This window comes from Manis javanica, chromosome X (genome assembly GCF_040802235.1).
Source record: "Manis javanica isolate MJ-LG chromosome X, MJ_LKY, whole genome shotgun sequence".
Lineage (NCBI taxonomy): Eukaryota > Metazoa > Chordata > Mammalia > Pholidota > Manidae > Manis > Manis javanica.
Genome location: NC_133174.1, coordinates 125,493,167 through 125,517,055, shown reverse-complemented (window position 1 = coordinate 125,517,055; position 23,889 = coordinate 125,493,167). Strand labels below are relative to the sequence as shown.

The window sequence follows — 23,889 nt, the reverse complement described above, 5'->3', positions numbered from 1 at the left end:
TCCGTCGCGGCTGCCGCGGAGTCCCCAAAGGAACCCTAACAGGAGCTAGGGTAAGTGAGCCGCGCTTAAGGGCACCGATTCCAGAGAGGAAATGAGAGGAGTGTCCCGGGCACGGGGGCTGGGGCGTTGGGAGGCTCGCAGGGCGGCCACATTTGCCTTTGGGTGGGGGCGGATTGGAGACCACAGAAGTGCAGAAGCGGGAGCCACAGCTCTGCAGGCGGGCGGCCGGCTCCGCCACGCTCTCCGCAGGAAGGGGGGGAGAAGGAGGAAGCGGGGGAGAAGGAGCAGCCGCGGCGGGCGGGAGGGGGGCGAGAAGGAGGGGCCGGAGGAGGGGCCGGACTCCGGGAGCGCCCGCGCGCCCAGTCCCAGCACCTCGGGGCGGAGTCGCCGCCGCCGCGCAGGGTGCGCCCCGAAGGGGCGGGCCCGGCCCGCGGCCTCCCTCCGGGCCTCGGCCCTCCTTCTCCCTCCTTCCCCCTCCTCCTCCCCTCCCTCCTTCCCATCTCAGCAGCGCCCTCAGTCTCCCTCTCTGGCTCATACAAAAGCAAAATGTCCGCCATCTTCCAAGGCCGCCGCGCCGTCGCCGCCCCCGGCTCGGCCCTCCAGCGGGTGGGCCCCGGGGCCGCCCCTCCCCCGCCCCCCTCCCGGGTCGGGCGCCGCAGCCGCTGGGAAGCCGCCGCTGCACCGCTCTGCCCGCCCCCCGCGCCTCACGCCCTGCGGGCGACGCAGGACCACCTCGGGCGGGGGCGAGGGGTTCAGCTGCCCCCGCCGACGCGCTCCCGGTCGGCGCCCACCCCACCCCCTGGATGGCCCCTTTACCTTGATGCAGTACGGGGGCTCGTCGTAGGTGACCAGCATGTACCTGTCTCCGCGGCTGGCCGGGTCCCGGGCGCGCAGCTGCGGGACGAGGGATGACGGAGGGGGCCGCGAAGGGAAGGAGGGAGGAGGGGGCGATACAGACGTTACAGAAGCACCTAAATCTACCCCCCCCCCCATCCCTCGGGAGCGCTCCCCATCTCTCCCCTCCGCTCCCTTTACCTTCAAGAATAACTCCACAGCGCCTTTGGCAATGTCCAAATAGGAGGTGCCCAGGTCAGTGCGCTGGTTCATAGAGGCGGACGTGTCTATGAGGAACAGCAGGATGGGCATCTTCCCCCGCACCCCTGGCTCCGCTCCCCACTCTACTGGCCCTCGTGTCCTAACTGCCGCGTACTGCCACCCGAACCCACAACTCTCGCCGAGCCAGGGTGCGAGAGAGCAAAAGGAAGACTGGGAGACGGGACGGGACGGATAGAACTGCGCCTGGCCTCCTCTTTCTGCAGCCCCACCTCCTCTCCCTCCAAGGGAACTTGAAAGTGTGAGCGTATGTAGCCCTCGGGGCCCTCCCCCTTCCTCTCTTCTGCCACCACTACTGCCGCCGCCGCCGCCGCAGGGACTACTGCCCGAGCATCCGTCCCCGCTCACTCTGGCGCTCGCCCCAGACTGAGAGCTGTCTCTGTTCACCGACACACAACTTCTGTCCGCTCACCTACCAAGAGTACCATGTGACCAGAACCCACGCCATTGGCTGCCAATTATGTGATATTTGCATATTCATTAGATGACAGACCAAGGGGTGGGACTTGGGCGAACCCTGGGAGTTGAAGTTTGAACCCAGACAGGGGGGTACGGGGAAATGTTAAGGACCCTCCCTCCTTTAAAGGGCCTGAAAGCTGTTAGGATACTTAGGGTGGTTTGGATGGATTTTTTTCTTGCTCTTCACAAACAGAAAGATTCGAAAGGACGAGTGAATTTGAGCAACAGTTGCACAGAAGTGCAGAAGCAGATGTTGGGACAGGCTGCACAGAAAACACTTTGCTAACTGCAATAGATCAGTTCTGCCAGTGGCTAAGACAAAAACACTTCAGAAGCAGCAAACTTCTTTACAGGCAAGACCTACTCGCATTCCTTTAGATCCCTCCCCACTCGTGATCCGTATTTATAAGTCGGTTGCTGGCCTTGCGTTCCACATATATCTACTTAGAGAGGAAACTGTAGCTGAAACACAAGTTACCTAAACTGTATGTACAAGCTTCTTCGGTTTCATTGAACCTTTTAAGTATTGGCTTGCCCGTGAGAATTCCACCACTGTTGTGTATGGACAGCCTTTACACATGGGAGGTTTATCAACCTAGATTTTGACTCAACTCACATTAACTGAGCACCTAGAAAGAGTCAGCATCCACGTTAGCCTCATTTAATCTTTGAAATAATTACGGTCGTTGGCACAACATTTAATTTTCAGTGAAGTGCAGCTCAGCGAGATTAGGACAACAGTGAGGGGTGCTCTCAGGTCTGCCTCTATGGAGAGGTTCAATAAATGGCCAGCCATGCTTTGCTGCTTCATGTAACACAATTTTAAAATATTTTTAAATATGGAGGTGTGTATTCCTAGCAGTATGCTAGGCACAATGAGGAATCCTAAGCTTCAGTGAGTTCACAATTTCACTGAGGACAAATAATCTTTTATATGCTCTTTGTATTACACACACACACACACACACACATACAATAACATTTTCAGAAAAATAAGGTTTTAGAAGAGGTCACTTGGCAGTATATGAGTCAGGGACATACAGTGATGCAAATAAAAAGTGCAGTTGAAGTGATGGTTCAGAGATCTAGAAATTCCGAAGTTTTCATGGATGAGGCACAAAGGGGAAAGGGTGGAATTCTGGGTTGAAAGAAATGGTGTAAACAAAAAATCAGCCAGAGATAGTAATATCTATGGTGCATTTCAGGCCAGTCTGGATACACCTGGTGGTGTATTAACGGAGAATAAGGATAAAAAAGACACCAGAAGCCCCCATTTCCACTGCTACAAATATTGTTGGAAAGGGCAATGTCTACATGGGCTGGTGTGCTGAAGGTGCCGGACTCATTGGGCCAGGGGACTGTATTAATTTTGCTGGGTAACAAATCACCACAAAATTAGCAACTTACAACAACACACACGTTTATTACCTCACAGTTGCCATGAGTGAGGGGCCTGGGCATGGTGTGGCTAGATTCTCTGCTCAGTCTCAGAAAGCTGCATTTAAGATGTCAGCTAGGCTGCGTTTTTACCAGGAGGCTTGAATGGGAAAGACTCAGCTTCCAAGTTCATTCACTTCCTTGGGGGTGTCTGCTAGCTGTTGGCCCTCCCAGGACCACCTGCAGTTGCAGTTCCCTCTTCACAGCATGGCTGTTTGCTGCTCAGGGCCAGCTGGGAAATCACTCACTCCAGTCTGCTAAGAAGGTGCTTCATGTAATGTGACTTAATCACGTGAGTGTCTACCATCACCTCTGCCCTGTTCTATTGATCAGAAGCAAGTCACGGGTCTCACCCACACTCAGGGAGAGATTATACAGGAGGTAATGCCATGGGGTGGAGATCATGGAGCCATGTAAGAATTCTGCCCAACACCAGGCAGGGATGGGATTACCTGCAAACAAACTTTACCTAAATCACAGTTTTGTTAAAGTAAACTAAGTAATAATATACCACTTTCAGCCCACCCGATAAATGTATGGGGTTGATTGGTTGCTTAGACTATCCTTTGGTTGAAGAAGTACAAGATTTCCTATTAGGAGTTTATATTTTACACGCACATATGTGCACACACATGAACATATATTTATTTATATAAAGAAATTTAACAAATATATTTAATTATAATCATATAACTAAGCATACTATATGTTCTATATAAATAAATATATATTATACATATGTATGTGTACCAAATACTAAAATACATATATATATATATATATATAATGTATATTATGAACTGTGATATGCCCAAGTTCACAAATGGTATTTTAAGAAGACATAAAAAAATCTTTATACTTTTCCCCAACTTTTCTACAATAAGTATGCCTTCCTTTCATAATCAGAAAAGAGATTATGTTAAAAAATACATATAAAATATTTTTTAAAAATCCCTCCATGATACTATTGAAACAGTTTTCAAAAATGATTTATCACTATTAGGGAAGCACAAATGGTTTTAGCCACCCAGTGCTCCAGAGGTTGAGGGCACGCAGGGCCCACAGGACTGTCATCGGTATGTCCTCCCCAAGCAAGTGAATGCCTTTTAATGTATTCTTTTTTCTAATAGGGCATATTATTGATCTTTTTTGGCATAAGCCCAAATGGAATTGAAATGATGTCAATATAGAATCTGAAATCTATCTGTGTCTCATTATAAAACTACAAAAATAACAATATACAAAAAATAATCATCTGGTGGATTTATGGGTTTATTCAAATTAAGTGAAACCCCAGGCCCTCAGCATAAAGCCTGTCTTCTTCACTTCCTGGAAGAAAGTAAACCCTGGATTATGCTAGAGTGTGTATAGACCACTTCATTGCATTTCTTTGGCACACGTTAACACTGAACCTCGCCCCCCCTCCCCCAGAGCCCTTTCTCCATCTTTCTGTGCTACACAACATCAGCCCCCTCATGTTACAGGTTAAGTGGTTCTTCGGCTTTGTGTCTTCTGGGATGTAAACTCCTGGGAGCAGGCAGAGCCTGTGCCCAATGCCTGGTGAGTACTACCCAGCACCTGATCAACAAACGGCTGTGAAAGGCATGTTGAACACGCCATGGCTGTCATCCATTCATTGTCTTCCCAGGCGCTCCTTTCCTCGGGTTGCCCAGCACTGCCTTGCTGTCCCCAGCCTGCCATCCCCACCGAGCAGGACAGCTCCGTGTTCCTGTGGATGGGCCCTGTAGGAGCCTTCAGGCCAAGCCCTTGAGCCACACACCCTTCCAGAACCTCTGGCGCTTCCCTTTTGTTATAATCCCCCTTGCTTATGAAATGACTCCGCTTTGGGCCTTGCTGGCTGTTTGGCTCCCTAGCTGAATCGTCTCCCCAACTGCTTCCAAGTTTCAGGCCCATTTTCACTGCCAGGCCTTTGGTCAGTTAACAGAATTCTTTTTCCGTTGCAGCCCTATGACCTACACTAAGTATCCTATCTTCTTTTTGGTTTTCTCATGCCTTTTGAACTTGTGAGCTCTTGAAAATAGTTTCCCCTTTCTTCTTCATGGCTCTGCTTTTTATCTGCTTTTCTTTCACTGGTAGCCTCTAAATCAATTCACTTTAATACCTCACCAAAATCCCCCATTCCAGACCTTCCTACCTCATGTCTGGGGTTACTAGACATCTCTCAGGAAGGAATTTCTCCCAAGCGCTGCTCTCCTGGCCTTCATTCCCTTCACAATGTTAGCATACTTGCCCCATATTTACTTTTCATGTAGTTGGCCATGGTGCTGTCCACCACCACACAGCAGACCTTTTGTTTTGGTGAGAGCTGGTTTGACTTCTCACTCCCCAAAGATTTGTTACCTCTTGCCTTGCAGCAGGCCCTAATCACCACATCTTGACAAAAAGACCTTACTTAATCTGATTACTACCCCCCGAAACGCTGCCTTTTATGGCTCAGAGGGAAGCAAAATCTCACTGTCTGGTTTCTCCACCAGGCCCATGCAATCTGGTTTCTCTCCCCAGCACTCCATGGAAACTGCTCTGAGGTCCCCAGGGGCCAGCGCCAGGCCAAATCCAATGGTCTGCTCTGTATTTTCCTTTGCTGACTGCTGAGCTGTCACTTGCCTTTCTGAGCGCCCCCTGCCCCCGCCACCTTGCCTTTCATCACCTGCCACTTCTCTTGGCGTCTTCCTTACCCCTTGGACTATTTGCTTTCAATTTCTATGACTCCTAAACTTAATCTGTCTCCATCTCTGGCTACCTCTTTTCTCCCACTGCCCCCACTAAGGTCTTTGTTATTTCCACTCTCTTTAGTCATTCTTTCTTTTATTCATATAGTCCTTGGGTGGACCTTCTATATGACAGGGAATTCTAATACAGTGGGGGACAAGGGAAACAACACACAGTAGCAGTTAACAGCTTGGGTTTTGGGATTTAAGTGCCAGCTCTGCCATTTACTAGCTATGTGACCTTGGGCAAGTTGCTGAACCTCTCTCTGCCCCAACTTCAGCATGTATATAATGGGAATAACAACAGTATCTCATAGGATTGTTATGAGGATTAAATGAATTAATATTTATAAAGCGTTTATAGAAGTGCTTAACAAGAGTAAGTTCTATATGCGTTAAATAAAAGCAAAAACAGATATAGTCCATGCCCTCATAGATTACATTCTAGTGGGGAAAATAATCAAAAGAGTAGATGCTATGTTAGACTAAGTGCTATGAGAGAGGAGATACATTGTGCTATAGGAGCAGTGGAGAGGAGCATATCTTCTAGAAGGGTGAAGAGGTCAGGGGGACATACAGAGAAAGTGTCTTGAAGTATATGACTTTGAAGCTGTCACTCACAGGAAATGCAGGAGATAGCCTGGTGGAAGGCTGGTGGAGATGAGGAATGGGGCAGGGGAGGAGGAGAGAGAGTGTTCTAAACAGAGAATGGTGAGGTTGGCCAGATGGTGAGAGGCATTGAAAGAGACCCATCAGAGAAAAGAACTTCTGCACTGCTGGAGTGTAGGGGAGCTGGGGCAGGGAATAGAATAAGGACAGAGGTGGCCAGAGATGAGCTTGGTGAAGTGAGGTCATGCAGGGCCTGGCAGGCCCTGCTAAGCAGTTAGAATTTTATCCTGGGAGCAATGAGGAGTCATTGAAAGACTCCCTGTGAATTGCTTTGCTGGTATCATTCTATCTCTGGCAAGGAGAATGGGTTAGGTGAGTGCAAAAATGGAATCCAGGAGACAAGTAAGAGGTATTTCTTTAATCTAAGTGGGCCAAATTGTAGTGGTAACAAGGGGACAGAGAGAAGCACATGGAATCCTGGTACCCTTAGCTGGTAGGATAGTCAGGTCTTAGCCATTCACTGAGTGCAGAGTACGAGGAAAGGGAAGAGTCAGAGAGGACCAGTGCTCTGGCTTGAGCAAAAGGGGAATTGTCAGGCCACCCTCTGAGATGGCACAAGGGAAGAGGTACATATGTGCAGGGGGGCTCATTCAACAAATGTGTATAAACATTGACTCTGAACCGGGCATTGTTCTAGGAGCTAGATATACATCAGTGAACAAGACAGGTCCAACTCCCTGCCCTTGGGGACAGAGAATAAATGAAATAATATCTAGTATATTAGCGGTAAATGCTATGGAGAAAATTCAGTAGGAACACCCAAGTATAAATAACTAGGAGGTAAGCTGGCTGGGTAGAGTATAAAAACAAGCCTCAGAGGGAGGAGAAGCTGCCTCCTTTTGCAGATTTGGGGGGAATACACTAGGTGGTGAGTGCTTTGTTTCTTAAGTACTCCATGTGCAAGGCAAGGTGCTTGGCACTTTGCACATCTTATCCCAGGGCATCCTGTGAGGTGAGGCTTATTCTTCCCATCATTCCAGGGGAGGACACAGGTCCCTCAGCTCATCAGCTGCCCTACCCCAGAGCCCAAGCTCTCCTTTTCCCTCTGCAGGGGCAACAGCAGAATGAGAGAGTGTGTGCTGGGTGCCTGAGAGCCCAGACATATATTAGAAGCAGCCCAGCATGGAACCAGCTCATCATCAGGTGAAGAGGGGCCAGGAGAGGGAAACAAAGGTATGAAAATGAGGCTACCAGCTCCGAGCAGCACCACAAGCATGGAGGCTGCCCTCTCAATCCCCCAAAGATTGGCCTTGGATAACCCACCCTGTGGGGTTGTATGGGACCTGGGTCTGCTGTGATCTGCCTCCTGACTCCTGTTGGTACACCTGTGCTCGGGGAGCCCTCTTTCTGAAACCTGATGGGAGGAGGGCTAGTGCAGGGTGGTAGTGATAGTAGGATGCCCAAAGAATTGAGATGGGTGCCCCAAGAGGTAACCTGGGGTGCCTGAGGTCTAGGCATCTACCAATCAAGGGTGGAAAATTGCCCAGCACAATCCTTTTTAGCTGCTTCCTTCTGCCCTGGGCCCAGGCACAGCAAGTTATATGGACATTTATAGATGTGGCTACTCTGGGAGGCAGCACAGGCCAAAAATAACAATAGCTGCTGATGAAATTTGGCTCACGACAGCCCCCAGACAGGCTCCCCACTTGGTTTTGCCACCTGAGTAATTTCCTGTCACCACTCAGGGCATAGGAGCCTCTTGGCTGAGGTCCCAGAATCTCGGCCTTTGCCCTTCATATCGTCTGTGGCGATCCCCTCCTTCCTGCTCACCGCATGAAGCGTCCCCTGTGGTACGGAATTTCAGCCAGGAACCCTTGAGACACGAGCATCCTCGCTCCGTCTGTGGAGCTCCAGGGAAGTATGTCATACATAGAGAGTGATTTCCAACACAGCAGAGAGGCGGGCAGAGCCACCCCAGCCAGCCTCAGTCTCTCCTGCCTCCACCACCTGGTGCCCTCCGCCTTTCTCTTCCCCTGCAGGCAATGGACCATCAAGTACTGGTGAGCCTTTGCCTTGTAGATATTACTCAAATTTATCTCACTCCTCTTCCCTTGGTTTAGGCCCTTTGTATCTCAGCCCATAGTACTGACATACCTTTAGTTGCCCTTTTGAATTGTGGTGGGGTGGGGGGTTAGTGCTGTGAAAAATTCTTCAATAGCTCTTACACAAGCCTTTTCAACTAATAAAAAAGAGAAGCATTTCTATTCCTGCTAAGGCATAGATTTCGTAAGTCTTCCCTCTTCTTATTGAGACTACTTTTTATAACTTGACATTTAAACTATGTTACAACATGTTCTTTAACATGCAACAATGGTAGAACCAGACTTAGCAAGAAACCCTACAGCTAGTATATTTGGGATAAATTACTTAATTTGCCCCAAATATATTGCTAGCTTTTCCATTTTCCATCCTACCACGTAGGGATGAAAGAGCCTTTGATAACAGAGCAGGCTAGCTTTGCACCATCACCTAAGAACTCACTTACCCAGCGTTCAGTTCACCAGATACTTAGGCCTGCTCTGCTTGGCACTCTGCTAAGTGCCTGGGGCAAAAAGATGAACAGGACATGGTTCCTGCCATGGTGAGCTTCTCCTCTGTTGGGATAGGCTCTCTCTGTCTCTCTGTCTCTGTCTCTGTCTCTCTCTCTTTAGGATGCTCATTCTTGGAACTTAGCCACAATGTTGTGAGGGAGGCAGGCTGCATGAAGAAGGCACATGTTGGATTTTCTGGCAGACAGTCCCAACTAGACCCCAGCCAACACCAGCATCAATTATCAGACATGTGAGTGAAAGCCAGCAGATGATTCTAGCCCCCAGCTTTTGGATCTTCCAGCTGACGGTGCAGACATCGTGGGGCAGAAACGAGCTTTGCATACTGTGCCTAGTCTGAATTCCTGACCCACAGAAACCATAAAGATAATACATGATTATTGTTATTTTAAGCCACTAAGTTTTGAACTAAATTATTTTGTAGCAATAGATAACTAACACATCTGTCTAGACTCTGAAGGTATGATTTCCCCTTACAAATATGCTCCTTTAGCTTGCCAACCCCAGTTAATGGTATCTCCAAGGTCTTTTGGGGACTGAGCTATTTTTAATTCACTCTGTCTCTCCACTTACATAAAATTAGTTGTCAGGTCCTATAGATATTCCTTTCCACTGTGGAAAAGTGCCTTTTCCTTGGCACTTGTCTCTCTCCAGATTAAACTAAAGCCCAGCTCAAATCATTTCAAATCATTTCAGTGCTCCTGCTATAAAACCATCAACTTCTACATTTTAAATATGTATATGTTTTATATATATATGTATATATGCATATATATTTACAGAAATAATGGTTTGCTTGTTCATTGTAACAAATTCAACTTTGTGGCAATGTAGACCTGTACAAAAAAAGTGCATGTCTCACTCACCACCGGTAATTACTATTAATAATTGCCATGTTACATTTGAGGCATTTTTCTAGCTGTATGTATGTGGTGTGTATGTGTATTCTAGGAGTGTGTGTGTATAAAACATATAAAAATACACACACCGACCTACATATTATATACACATATACAAGATATATATTTAAGAACCATTGTTTACAGAGAGAGGCTCACAGAACACATATTGTTCTGCAGTTTTGCTTTTTACCTAACATTACTTCCTTGTTATCCTTTCATGACAGCAAATGCAGTTCAATTTCATTCATTTTAAAAGGTACAGAGTATTACTCCATAATTTATTTAACCATTTCCCTGTTGAAAAACATTTGGTGGTTTCAACATTTTGCTATCAACAGTGCTGCAATGAGGGCTGTTGTGCAAATGGCTTTATGCCCTTGTGCCATTTCAGTAGGTTAGAGCCCTAGAAACGCAAGTGCTGGACCCTAGGGCGTGGACAGCTTAAGTATTGATAGGGAATGCAAAATTCTCCTCCTAATGTAGTTGTACCAATTTTGACCCTCAGAACAGTGCATCTGTGCCCATTTTCCCACACTCTAGCCAAAACAGGGTACTATCAATCTTTTTTTAATTTTTGCAAAGCTGATAGGCCAAAATGCTATTGCACTGTTGTTTTAATTTGTGTTTATTTAATTAGGGCAGTTAAGCAGCTTTTCATAAGTTTATGGGCCACCTATATTTCCGCTCCCATGAATTGACTCACATCCTTTACCCATTTTGCTTTTGAATTTTGAATATTTCTCAATACTTTGTATGTACTTTTCATAAAGTAAGGCTATTAATTCTGTCATGTGTTGCAACTATTTACTCCAGTGTGTTAATACGTGTTTTAATTTTGTTAATGGTATCAGTTAAAAGTTTTAACTTTTCTGCTGTCAAGTTTTATTGACACATCCTTTATGGTTTCTGGGTTTCTTGCAGTGGTTTAAGAAGCTCTCCCTCATCCATGGTTATAAAAATGTTCTGTACTTTTTCCTAGTACATTCATGGTTTTATTTTTATAAATGTTTAAATCTTCATTCCAAAGGCAAAAAAAGCCACATTAGCAACAAAATGGATTATAACTTATATCTCTCAAAAGGGTACTGATTAAGTAAATTATAATATATACATACATACCCATGATCATTAAGATAGATAAGGTGGAGATGTGAAGCATGGGCATCAAAAGATGTTCCACAATTTCACTGAAAAAGATAGAACGCATGGTATGATTCCATTCTTCTATGCACACAATAAGTGTCTGGAAGCATATATACCACAGCATTAACAGAAATTCTTTCTGGAAGTAGACAAGTCTGTGGAGAACTTTAATTTTTTTCCCTACAGTTCAAAAAACCTTAAAAAATAATTTCAGAAGGGAAGATATTTTCTATTTTGAAAAACACTGCATAAGTGATGTCAATGTTAGGAATATGCTACACATGGGTGAAAGAAAAAAGGAACAAGATGGGGGAAACAGTGAGAAAGCAGTTAGCAATCTCCAGTTGACATTAGTTCACATCTGCAAATTGTGGGAACTGACTATGGAGACATAATTGGACTTCACATCAAATGGCCTTTACAAGTACACAGACCATTTCCCATTGTTCAACATAACTCAATTTCAGTGCTCTTTGGTAAACATTTGTGGTAAATCACAATTCCAATAAACTTCCTTCTAATTAAGCTGCTGAAACAATGAGACATTTCAGAAAGTAACATGCTTTTCAATAAAAAGAGGAAAAACATTCAGTGACTCCCCATCGCTTAACATGGTGTTTACCAAATTTGCTTGAACATCAGAATCATTCCAGGTATTATTAAAATAACAGATGTTCAGACACCACTCTAAACATGAATTTGATTATAATCCAGAATCTATGTCTCACCAAAGAGGTCTGGAACTCTAGATATTCTAACAAGCTCTCAGGTGATTCTTCTAATCAGATAAATATAGAGAAAAACGAAATTTGTGACCTACAGAAATAAATATAAACCCTTTACCTGGGCATTTAAAAATCTCTGTGATCCCTGTCGACATTTGCAACTTCATGTGAGGCATAGTGCTGCCTTGTTCCAGTTGTTGGAACATGTTGGATATCATTTAGGAGGAATCTTTTACAATTGAGATGGAATTCACATCCCATAAAATCCATCCTTTGAAAGAGTACAGTTCAGTGGTGTTTAGCATATTCACAAGATTGTGCAACCATCACCACTTTCTAATTGCAGAACATTTCACCATTCCCAAAAGGAAACCCCCATGGCCATTAGCAGTCACTCCGCATTTCCTTCTAGTCCCACCAGCCCTGGCAACAATTAATCCAAGTCCTGGCTCTACACATTTGCCTATTCTGGACATTTTGTGTACATGGAATCATATAACATGTGGTTTTTGTATCTCACTTCTTTTCATGTGTTTTCAAGGATCATCCATGTTATAGCATGTATCAGTACTTCATTCCTTTTTGTGGCTGAATATTATTCCATTGTATGGATGTACCACATTTTGATTATCCATTCATCAGTTGATGGATAAATAGGTTATTTTCACCTTTTGGCTTTTATGAATAATGCTACTATGAACATTCATGTCTGGAAAGCTTTAAAACTACCAAATTCCCAGGTCTTACCTCAGACCAGTAGAAAAAAAGTATTTGAGGGGTGGAAGATAAGTGGTGCCTGGACATTCTTTTTTAAAAATTAAACTCATCAGGGGGTTCTAATGAGCAGCCAGAGTTGAGAATCACTGGGCTAGATGTCCCTAAGGGAGTGGCTTAAAATGTGGTCCCTGAACCAGCAGTATTGGCTGGGACTTGTTAGTAATGCATACTTCCAATCCCCACCCCACATTTGCCTAATCAGAATATCTGGGGGATGCACCCAGCAAACTGTGTTGTAACAAGAGCTCCAGGCAATTCTGATGCACACTCACATTTGAGAACCACTGTGTATCACATTATCACATTAAAAGACCCCAAATCCTGAATTTCAAAACATATTTGGGGACTTCCATTTCCAGAAAGATGGAGTAGATGTGCTTTCCCCCATTCCTCACACTAAGTATAGCTAAAAACTCTGTATATTATTTATAAAACTAACCCAAGAAGACACTGAAAGATGGAGAGAAAAAAAGCAGATGGAGTAAGAACCTTGAGACACAAGGAATAAAACAATGGTGAATTCTCTCAGTTTTCTTTTTGCCTCCTATACCACAGACTGGGTCCTGGAGAATGTGGTAACTCCAAATGCCATAAGGCACAGACAGAAAAGGCCCCAAGGAAAGCCTGCATCCTCTAGCCAAAGGACACAGAGAGGGGCAATCTATCAAGACAGAAACATTTTAAGCAATAACTGCCCTACTCCAGCCAAACCCCACAGGAAATAATGTGGCCTCAAACCACCAATGCTAGTGAAGTCCTAGTGTGGAACCTAAATTTCCACCCTCAACAGGTTGTAACAAGACACCCTGAGCCCCTTTCTTGGGTGGGGTCAGTGGAAAATAGGTCACCCCACACTATGCATACTTACCCAACATCAGTGAAGGCCATTTAAGGAGCAGTAACAAGGCACCTCTCCCAGCCAAGCAGGTGTCAGTGGAGACCCTATAATCCTGGCATGACAATGATGAGCCACCCCAGGGTCAAGGGAGCCCAAGTGGAGAACCTGGACTTCTACTTCCACCTGCCAGTAAGGAGGCAGTGACTCCCCTTCCTCTGCCAGAACAGTGTCAGAAGAAGCCAGCTTTAAAAAAAAAAGAAGAAAAGGTTTAAATAAGAGCCATAGTCTCACAATATACTACAGAGATGTCCAGGTCTCAATAAAAAACCACTTGTTATACGAAGAACCAGGAAAATCTCTAACAATGGAAAAAGATAATCAGTAGATGCTAACATCAAAATGACAGTGATAGTAGAATTAGCCTATGAAGATTTTAAAGGAATCATCATAAGCAAATGCTTCAAGGAGCAATTATGGACACATTTAAAGCAAATGAAAAGCAGAAACTCCCAGAAAAGAAATGAAAGATGTCAAAAAGCAAAGTGAAATTTTAGAATTGAAAAATACAAAAACAAAACAAAAATTCAGTGGATGGCCTACCAACAGAATGGTTAGGACAGAGGAAAGAACCATTGAAGTTGAAAATAGAGCAATAAAAATTTCCTTTTATAAAAACTTGTACAACAGAGACATGTGGGACCATAACAAAAGATTTAACATTCATGTCAATAGGCTCCCAACAGAGGAGAAAGGGAGGGGCTGAAAAAGTGTTTTTAAGAAACAGGTGAAATTCCCAAAATCTGGCAAAAGAAACAAGCCTACAACTCCAAGAAGCTCCAGAAACAAAATAAATCCAAGGAAATTCAGGCCAAGATAAATCCCAGTAAAAATTCTGAAAACTAAATACAAAAAGAAAATCTTGAAATCAAAAAGTGAGATCTGACACCTTCCCAATAGGCAAAAAAGAATTCAAGTAACAGGGATTTCTCATCAGAAACCATGGAGGACAGAAGGAAGTGACATTTGTACGTGCTGAAAAAAAATAACTGGCAATCTAAAATTCTACATTCAGCAAAAATATCTTCTAGAAATGAAGATGAAATCAAGACATTCTCAGATGAAGATAAGCATACAGAATGGTTATAGGGACTTTTATAAATAGACAAGAAATCATAAAAGGAGTCTCAGATTATCAGGAAGGAGGAATAACAGAATGAACAAAAATATGGATAAATACAATTAACTTGTTGTCTCTTTCAGACTTTTCTAAACTGTGTTTGATGGTTGAAGCAAAAACTACAACACTACCTTGACCTGGTTGTCAGTTTAAGACAATTCATCGTAAGTGGAGAAAAGTAAAAGGGCATAAAGAGAGATAAAGTTCCTACACTCACCTGCACTGGCAAAATTATGATACCAGTAGATTGTGATAAGATATGTTTGTATAATATCTAGAGCAGCCACTAAAAAAAAAATACCACAAATAACTCAAAATAGAATTCTAAAAAATGTTCAAATAACGTATATGAAGGCAGGAACAATAAAGCAGAGAAAAACATCAGGGGTGCAGGATCATTACACAATGTTAAAAGGGCTACTCCACAGAGGATTCTGAATGTGTATGTACCAAATGGCAGAGCTGAGAACTTGTGAAGCAAAAACTGATAGAACTGAAAGGAAAAAGAGATCCATAATCATATTTGAAACCTCAACCCTACTCTCTCAGCAATTGATAGAACAACCGGGCAGCAAGTTAGCAAAGATATAGAAGAACTCAACACCATCAACCAAAAAGATCTTATCAACATGTATAGAATACTCCATCCAACCACAGCAGAATGCACATCTTTTTCAGGCATGCATGGAACATACCAAGACAGACCATACTTTGGACCACAAAATAAACCTCAACAAATTTAAAAGAATTGAAAGCATACAAAGTTTGTTGTCTGACTATAACGGAATCAAACTAGAAATTATTAAGAGAAAGGTAACAGGATAATTTTTAAACACTTGGAAACTACAGAACACACTTTCAAATAATACATAGATCAAAGAGGAAGTTTCAAGGGAAATTAAAAAGTACATTGAACTGAGTGAAAATGAAAATACAACATACCACAATTTTTGAGACCCAGCTAAAGCAGTGTTAAAGGGGAAATATTTGGCACTAAATGCTCACATTAGAAAAGAAGAAAAGTATCAAATCAATAACCTAATAAATTTACACTTGAAGGACCCAGAAAAAGAAAAGCAAAATAAGCCCAAAGCAAGGTTAGAAATAATAAAAACCAGAAATCAATGAAATTGAAAATAGAAATAAAAAACATTACATAAAGTCAATGAAACAAGAACTTGGTTTTTTAAAAAAGTGTATAAAATAAACCTCTAACAAGACTGAAAAAGAAAAAAAGAGATGACACAAATGATAAATATCAGGAATAAAACAGGGGCTATCACTACAGACTCTTTACCTATTACCAAGATAATAAGAGAATACCTCAAACAACTCTACACACATAAATCTGAGAACTTAGATAAAATAGACCCATTCCATGAAAAGCACCGACTATCAAAACCCACCCAATATGAAACGGAATTTAAATAGCACTGGAGCAATGAAGGAAATGACTTTGTAACTTGGTTTCATTAAAGAATTTTACCAAACATTTAGGGAACTATTAACACTAATAAACCACCATAACCTGCAGAGAAATGTCTCAAAAATGAAATGCTTAAGTGTAAATCTAACAAAATATGTACAGGACTAGGATTTCTTTGTTGAAAACTACATAAGACTGATTGAGAAATCAAAGATGTTATAAATAAATGGAAATATGGATTGGATTGAACATATGGACTGGAACACTCAGTATAGTAAAGATTTCAGTTCTTCTCAAGCTGATGTATAGGTTTAACACAATTCAAAATCCTAGCAAGACTTTTTGTGGATATAAACAAGATTATGCTAAAATTTGTATGGTGTGAGAAATGAATCAGAATAGCCAAAACAATTTTGAAGAGAAAAATAAGGTGAGAAGAATCAGTCTACCCAATTTCAGATGTAGAGTTTTTATTTATTACTGAATTATATTTGCTAATGTTGTTAGGCCACAGTAATCAACACTGTATGGTGTTGGTTGAGAGATATTATCAATGAAAAAGTATAGAAAACCAAGAAATGGCCCCCCATAAGTACAGCCAGCTGTTTTTATTTCCCACTGATGCAAAAGCAATTCAATGAAGGAAAGATATATATCCATAGGCAAAAATATTAACCTTGATCTAAACCTCACATCTTATATAAAAATTAACTCATGACTACAAAAGTATGATTCATAAAAGAAAAAAATCAACTAACTGCACTCCATCAAATGGACAAACTTTTTCTCTGTGAAAGACCCTGTGAGGAAGATGAAAAGACTATATACAGATGAAAGAAAACGTACAAGCAACACATCTGACAAAGGACTAGTATCCAGAAAATATAAAGAACTTTTAACAACACTCAACAGTAAAAAAAAATCAAATGGTTCAGTTATAAAATGCTCAAAACACATGATCAAACATTTTACTGAAGAGGATATACTGATGGAAAATAAGCAAATAAAAAAATGTTCAACCTCATTAGTTAGGAAAATACAAATTAAAACAACAATGAAATATCACTACAGAGTGCCTATCAGAATGGCTTTCAAAAAAAATGTAACAACACCGAATTCTGGCAGGATGTAGGGAAACTGAATCACTTATATATTGCTGATGGAAATGTAAAATGGTATAGCCACTCTGGAAAATAGTTAGGAAAGTTCTTAAAAACTAAACATATACTTCTCATATGACCCATGATAAATGACATTTGGCATTTATCCCAGAGAAATGAAAACTCTGCACTTAGAATCTGGCACTACTGAGATCTAGTCCACCAGGCCAGGAAAGGAAGGTGGGGAGGGTGTCTGGGACTGCCTCTCTCTAGCTCATTTCTACCTATTAAACTCTTGCTCATCCTTAAAATGTTTTAATATCAGCAGTTTCATACTTTTTCTACCTAAATATCTTTATGTCATTCCCTTTACTATACCTTGACTTTCAGCTGTTTATGTCCAGCTTCCCTCTCCGCTACAAAGTGGGAGTGGCCAGTCTCTAGGACCCACGGTTCTCTGACAGGCATGGAAGATGCTAGTTTCAGTACAGATTCATGGGCCTCATTTCCAACTCTGGGTGTAGAATCTAGCCATCTGCATTTAACAAGCTCCCCAACAGATTCAAGCACTCAGGGGACCACATATTGAGAACCTCTAGTTAGGGCTGAAGTGCTCAGCCAAGGGGAAGTGCTTGTTAAAAATCATAGATATCCAACTAACTGTGTCTTGCAGTATTCTTTCTTTTTTTAATTGAATTATTGTTGATATACAATCTTATATTGGTTTCAAATGTACAACACAGTTGTTCACCACTTACCTGTATTATTAAATCCTCACCCCCATTAGTGTGGTTACTATCTTTCAACGTAGAAAGACCTTACAGAATCATTGACTACATTCTTCATGCTGTTGTACTATCTCCATGACCGACTTATAGACTTATATTATGATTGAGAATTTTTGTGCCCCTTTATCCTGCAGTATTCTTTCTAATTCAGTACCTCAACCTTGGCTATGCATTAGAATCTCTTGGTGAAGTTTAAAAAATCCACATGCCCAGGACCACACACCAGAACAATTAAAACCGGATGTCTGGGGAGGAGAACTCAGGGTATCAAAATTTCTAAAAACTCCCAGCAATCCCACTGTGCAACCATGGTTGGGAAACACAGTGGAAACAGAAAAGGCAGTGGCCTGGTTAGGATTTAGTCTAAAATAGTGAGAAGACAGAGAGAAGCAGCCAGCGTGGTACTTAACTGCCTGGTCCTTGCTAGGCTTCTAATCCTGGCAGTAGAGATGAAATAGGAAGAGTGATGGTTACAGCTCAAGCCCTGGCGCATCACCACAGCCCTGACATGCTAGTCATTTGCTCCCCTAGAATGTGAACTCTGTGAGGGCAGGGGCTGTCTATCTTGTTCCCTGCTGTATCCCCAGCACCCAGTGCCAAGTGACATCAACTAAAGAATGAGTCCCATTTAGGACTAGGGCACCGATGAAAACAACAGAGGCCCTTCATTATTGCACTACTGCTCTTCCTTCTATTCTGCCCAGAGTGGTTTGCCTACTGTTCCTCTACTTTTTCATTCGGCCAGTGTCCACAGCATCCTTCAAAGTACTCCATTATAAAACTCTTTCAAGGCAGTTAGCAGGATAAGAGCATTCACTCATTTACCAAATATTTATTGGTGAATAAGAGCTAGACCCTGGAGAAACAGCATTCTAGTAGGGAACACATGCAATATACAAATGAACACACTAATAAATACATAACTATAAATCATGAGGAGTTCCATGAAAGAAAAAGAACGTGATGTGTGAGAAGAATGAGTAAGAGGAGAATCTAACAGACTGGAGAACCAGGGAAGGAAGCCGCACTCTGAGGAAGTAGCATTCCAGCACTTGCTTAGGAAGCGTGAGAGTTAGTCAGTTGAAGACGGACAGAGAAGAGTTTTCTAGGCAGCAGAAATAGCCTGTGAGAGTGTCCAGAGTCAGGAGAGAACTTGGTGTTCTTGAACTGAAAGAAGGCCAGAGTAGCAAGAACACAGTAGTTAAGGGGCAGAGTGGCTGATGAGAGGGGGCAGGGCGGTTCGTGCAGGGCTTTGTTGTAGGAGAGAGGACAGGGCTTGGATTTCTTCCTGAGTGTGGTGGAAGACACTGGAAGATGTGAGTGGGAGAATGGCATGATCGATGCAGCTGCTGTGTAGACAAAGAATTGTAGCAGAGCCATGGGAGGCTCCTCAGGTGCTCTGGGTGGAGTAGTGGAGGTGAGGAGAAGTACAGGATATGGGATGCTTTGCTGGGAAAGCAAGTTTTTTCCCCATCCTGATTTCTCATGAGAAATCATATGAAGTGCCATGCTGGGATGCAGGGACAATGCATGTAAGGCTAGAAAGACTGGGAGGCGGAATTGTCTCATGTGCTCAAGAACAGAGCACAGGGGGTGACAGCCTTGCTTCAACCATTTCAGTGGGAAAGAAAGAAGCATCTTAGGTGAAATCAGTGACAGATTCTTTCAAAGAATGGTCGATGCATTGACTGGTTAACTTATTTTTATTTTTTGGTTGAGGTACCATTTAATACAGATAGAGTCACAAATCTTGAATGCACGGTTTTATGACTTTTGAAAAACATATACATCCATGTGACTGTTAGCAGTATAACACCAGAGAGTCTCCTTGTGCTTCCTTCCAGTCAATCCTTACCCCCCAGTAGGTACCACTGTTCTGAATTACATCACCATCAGTTATTTTTGCCTGTTCTTCACCTTTATATAAATGGAATCATACTGTTTATATCCTTTTGTGTCTGGCTTTTTTCATTCACATAATATTGTTAGGCTCACCCAATGTCATGTGTATCTGCAGCCCATTCCTTTCTGTTGCTGAACAGCATTCTGTTGTCTGAATACACCACAATTTGTTTATCCAGCCTGCATTAGTGGCCCTGTGAATAGTGGACCATTGGTTAACTTGCAGTCTGGCTCACTTTTTCACCTCATCATTTTCTACCTCAGATTTCCACCCACTCTTATATAACTGCCCTTCTATTCATCAGTTCCTTTCTGAAAAATCTTTGAACCTTTTCTATGAGAATACTCATCTATTTTTCTCCAAAAACAGTTCCAGGTATACATTCATGGTCTCATTCCAGTTGTGTCTATCCCTAGAAAACAGATGATAAAAGTCATTTAGATTCTTATTTAGAATGTGTCTTCTTCCAGAGAGATTCATAGTTGTGATAGTAATCTAGGTGGCGCTGTGTCCCATTTCCCATTTTAATTTCATATCAAGTATAGGTGTTTCTCAAAACCAGTTAAATGAACTTTCATAAACCTTATATTTTCCGAAACAAAACAATACTCAGAGAAGTGGCATCGTTTCCACATTTTTGAAAATCTCTTTAATGTCTGCTATGATAAAAGAGAGCCAGATTCCCATATCTGCTTCTCTGTTGCCATATGTTGTTTTGGCTACATCATGTAAAAGAATCCAGACTCATATAGATATGTGGTTGGAAAAAAGAGCATTTTAATAACTTTTTCAGATAATTATGGATAATCTCCTTTGCTACTACACCACATGCCTGTATTCTGATAGCTTTGGGAACTTCGGAAGATCAGATTTGTGGGGTTGGAGTCATCCAGCTGTGAAGGTGTTGAAGGAACGAAGCACTTGCCTGGAGATGCTGGGTCAGGCTTCAGCCAGGGCAGGGTTTCTCAGCCTCAGCTCTAGTGACATTTTGCTCTGGGTCATTCTTTGCTGTGTGTTGGGGGTGGGGATATACTTTGTAATACGGGTGTTTAGCGGCATCCCTGGCCTCTACCTACTACATGTCAGTAGCACCTCCCCCACCATTGTGACAACCAAAGATGTTGCCTAACTTTGCCACATATCGCCTGGTGGGACAAAGTCACCCCAAATTAAGAACTGCTGAACAGGCACCCAAGAAAGACCTTTTGGTAGACTGAGGAATTCAAGATGGACATAGTGTCAAGGATGATTTTGTAGATAACTTTACTTAAATTTCTGTTGGAAGTACAAGTGACAGCAACAACGATAACAGCTATCATTTATTAAGTGCTGTCAGGTACTTTGCAAACATTAATTTAATCTTCACAGAACACTGTGAGATAGATATTAATATTCTCTTTTTACAGATGAGAAAATCAAAATGCAGAGAAATTAAGTCACATGTCCAAGAGAGGGACAGAGCTGGGATTAGTATCTGCATCTAATTGACTACTAAATTTATGCTCTGAGCCATCACGGTACTAGTTTTGTTAGAAATTTAGTTTCTTCTTTGGGTTGTTAATATCTGGCATACATTGTATAATCCTGTCCGATGACCTTCTTGGGATAAAGGAGTCATGCATGATTTTAGATGAGAAGTAGAATAGGGGAGTGACTTCTTGACCTAGTACCTGGAATAGCTTTGGGGTAAACTTAATTGAAGCATTTCTTTGATGGCCTGCAGAGACTTCTGAGGTAAGATCAAAGAAATATATGTATAAGGCCTTGTGGGACCAAATTAGCCATCTCATTGGTTCTAGAAGCCATGGAAATAATTAATCAAGCCATCTTGTGAAGGTGCTGGCAAGATTTTTCTGGCACCTCTGGTCATGTCCCCCAAGGGGGAACAATACCACCTCTGACTGACCCCAGGCCTGGCTGTTAAGCTCTTTGCTTTAGTCAAGGAGAAAAATGTTTGGGGGAATGTAAACCATGCACTCTAACCTCGAGAGCAGTGTTCTGCCTATCACAGCCCTTTAGGGTCATGAAATCAATTTAATGAATCATGAGCAACATTTCAAAACCAAGACCAGAGTAGAAAGCATCACAGGGCCTCATACATTATAAGCGAGAGTGTCTATAGAATTTGTAGGGCCCAGTGCAAAATGGAAATGTGAGCCTCCTTGATCAAGAAGCAGAAAAAAAGTGTTGGTAAAGGCATTCAATTACAAAGCTTTTTCCTTTCTTCTGCAGTCTGTGTCTTGACTTGGCATAGTGTTTTTTATTTGCCATTTATCTATTTGTTATCATCTTAAGTAAAAAAATAAATAAAATTTTAAATTATCAACATGAATTCTACCACACATCTTTATGTTCTGCAATACCTGTTTAAAATGCAAATGTAAGAGCATTTAACATACATATGGAGTCACCAAAGTTGCATAATTCATATTTTGTAGTTCATGCATGCATATATCCTATGTATTAAGTTCTTCCCAGAACAGTGGACAATCTGCACAAAACGAATTCAACTGTTTTTATTTCTTTTTACAATTTTTTATTTTGTTCTTAAAATTGTTGCTGTGGTTTTGACATATTATATTTGTTTCAGGTGTATGACACACGATTCAGTGTTCTCATCACAAGAGAAGAATTTTATTTCATTTCTGGATATACATGCATTCTACCAACAGTCTCCACCTTCAGCTTACTGAGGAGTTAGGAAGGATGGAAAGAAAAAGGTTGGCTTTGCTTTCCCTTCCCCTCCAGCTCATCATTTTCAGCATAAGGATATGACAGGATTCCTTGGTCCTCACGTTTCTCAGAACTCTATTGCATTCTTTCTGCACTGGAAATGAGTTCTGGTGCAAAAGGCAAGTGTGGCCTCTTTGGTTTGTTACCACCGCTGCTCCACCTCCCCAGACCCACCTCACTCACTTGTAGATGCAGAACTGAGCTTGTTCTGGCTTTGAGTCCTGCTGACCTCCCACGCCCTCTGGGTCCCCTGGAGTTCTGTGCTCATGGGGCATCATAGACATTATATGCAAATGGAACAGCAAGAAATGGCAGCAGGCACACATACTGCTCAGATCTTGTCTGCTCACAGGCATGCTCCACTGTTCCATCGGACTTCACTTGCAAAACCCAAGTTCAAAAATAAGATTACTCAGAATTTCAAAACAGTGACAGCAGAGCATTAAACCAAGTGCAGGGCCCTTCTGAGCACAGAGCCCTGTACCCCTACTCAGGCACCTAGGAAGCCAGCCCTGATTATAAAGCAGTGCTTGTGACCATTTTATCTCAGATGTGTGTGTATGTGGGTTGTATGGGCTGGGATTATCACTGAACTGTGAAAGCCCCTGTTTTTCCCCTCCCCCTCCCCTACTCAGGGTTGGAGCTTTTTCTGGGAAGAGTGCAGTGATTTTAGTTGGAACAGGACTGGGACCAGCTCTTGAGTGGAATGCAAGTGCTCTCTGTGTTCTCCCTTAACCGCTGCATCTCCGGTGGCTGTTACGACAAGACAGACCAGGTCACCTCCTGTTACAAGCAGGCACCCTTGACCTTACCCAAAAAAGGAAACCCATTTTCCTCATTAAAATCAATACTAATCAGAAAGAGTTGGGATGGTAGGGCCCTGGTGTAGCTCATTATATCCAAACAAGGGTCAAGCATTTGGAGAGTATTTCTAAGGAAATGCCTCTGTCCATATTGTTATCATAAGTACATACTAGAAGATATGAGAAATGATGGTGGTAAGCACCCAAGGATCTCAAAGCTCTTGTTATCTTGAGTTTGCAGAGTACGAGCACCATAGCATGTCAGACTCTGGAAATCATCCCATCCAACTCCTTCATTTTGAAGACATGAAAACAGATCCAGAAAATGAAGGAAATGGCTTGAAAGTCACCTGTATTATCAGGGGCAGATCTGGTGCTAGAAGGTCAGGTTACCTGACTCTGAGGCCAGTGCTTTCAGCTCTGCCAAACTGAAGGCAAACTGGGAATTGCTGCCCTTCAGAATAATGGTAGGTTCTGATGAGCAGCAGTGGGAATGGTGGCGGAGCCAAGGGCACGGGTAAGTTGGTGGGGCACTTGGGAAAAGGAAAATTCATTCGTTTATTCATTCAGTTCCACAAATATTTACTATTGGCCTGGCTTGTGCAAGCAATATACTGT

General features: G+C 42.6%; 1 protein-coding gene and 1 long non-coding RNA gene across 11 annotated transcripts in view; one reads left to right on the top strand and one right to left on the bottom strand.

Annotated features, from left to right (window-relative positions):
- LOC108401314 (integrator complex subunit 6-like) overlaps window positions 1-2,123 on the bottom strand; it is a 57,637-nt gene extending 55,514 nt beyond the window's left edge. The window contains exons 1-3 of one of the 9 annotated variants that reach the window (XM_037016907.2): window positions 1,462-1,538; window positions 1,036-1,121; window positions 817-894 (exon numbers count right to left, since the gene is read on the bottom strand). In XM_037016907.2, the coding sequence (XP_036872802.2) occupies window positions 817-894; window positions 1,036-1,107 (150 nt within the window). In that variant the 5' untranslated portion in view covers window positions 1,108-1,121; window positions 1,462-1,538. Of the gene's footprint in view, window positions 1-816; window positions 895-1,035 lie in introns of all 9 variants that reach the window. The other 8 variants (XM_037016906.2, XR_012127585.1, XM_073228109.1 and 5 more) reach the window with 8 other exon arrangements.
- Window positions 5-23,276, top strand: LOC108401316 (uncharacterized). Of its 2 annotated transcripts, none has more exons than XR_005060974.2 (3): window positions 5-50; window positions 7,459-7,580; window positions 22,326-23,276. It is a non-coding gene; the product is annotated as an uncharacterized lncRNA (long non-coding RNA). The 2 variants fall into 2 exon arrangements; XR_012127586.1 differs by lacking the exon at window positions 22,326-23,276 and adding an exon at window positions 8,093-9,652.
- The last annotated feature ends 613 nt before the right edge of the window (window positions 23,277-23,889 follow it).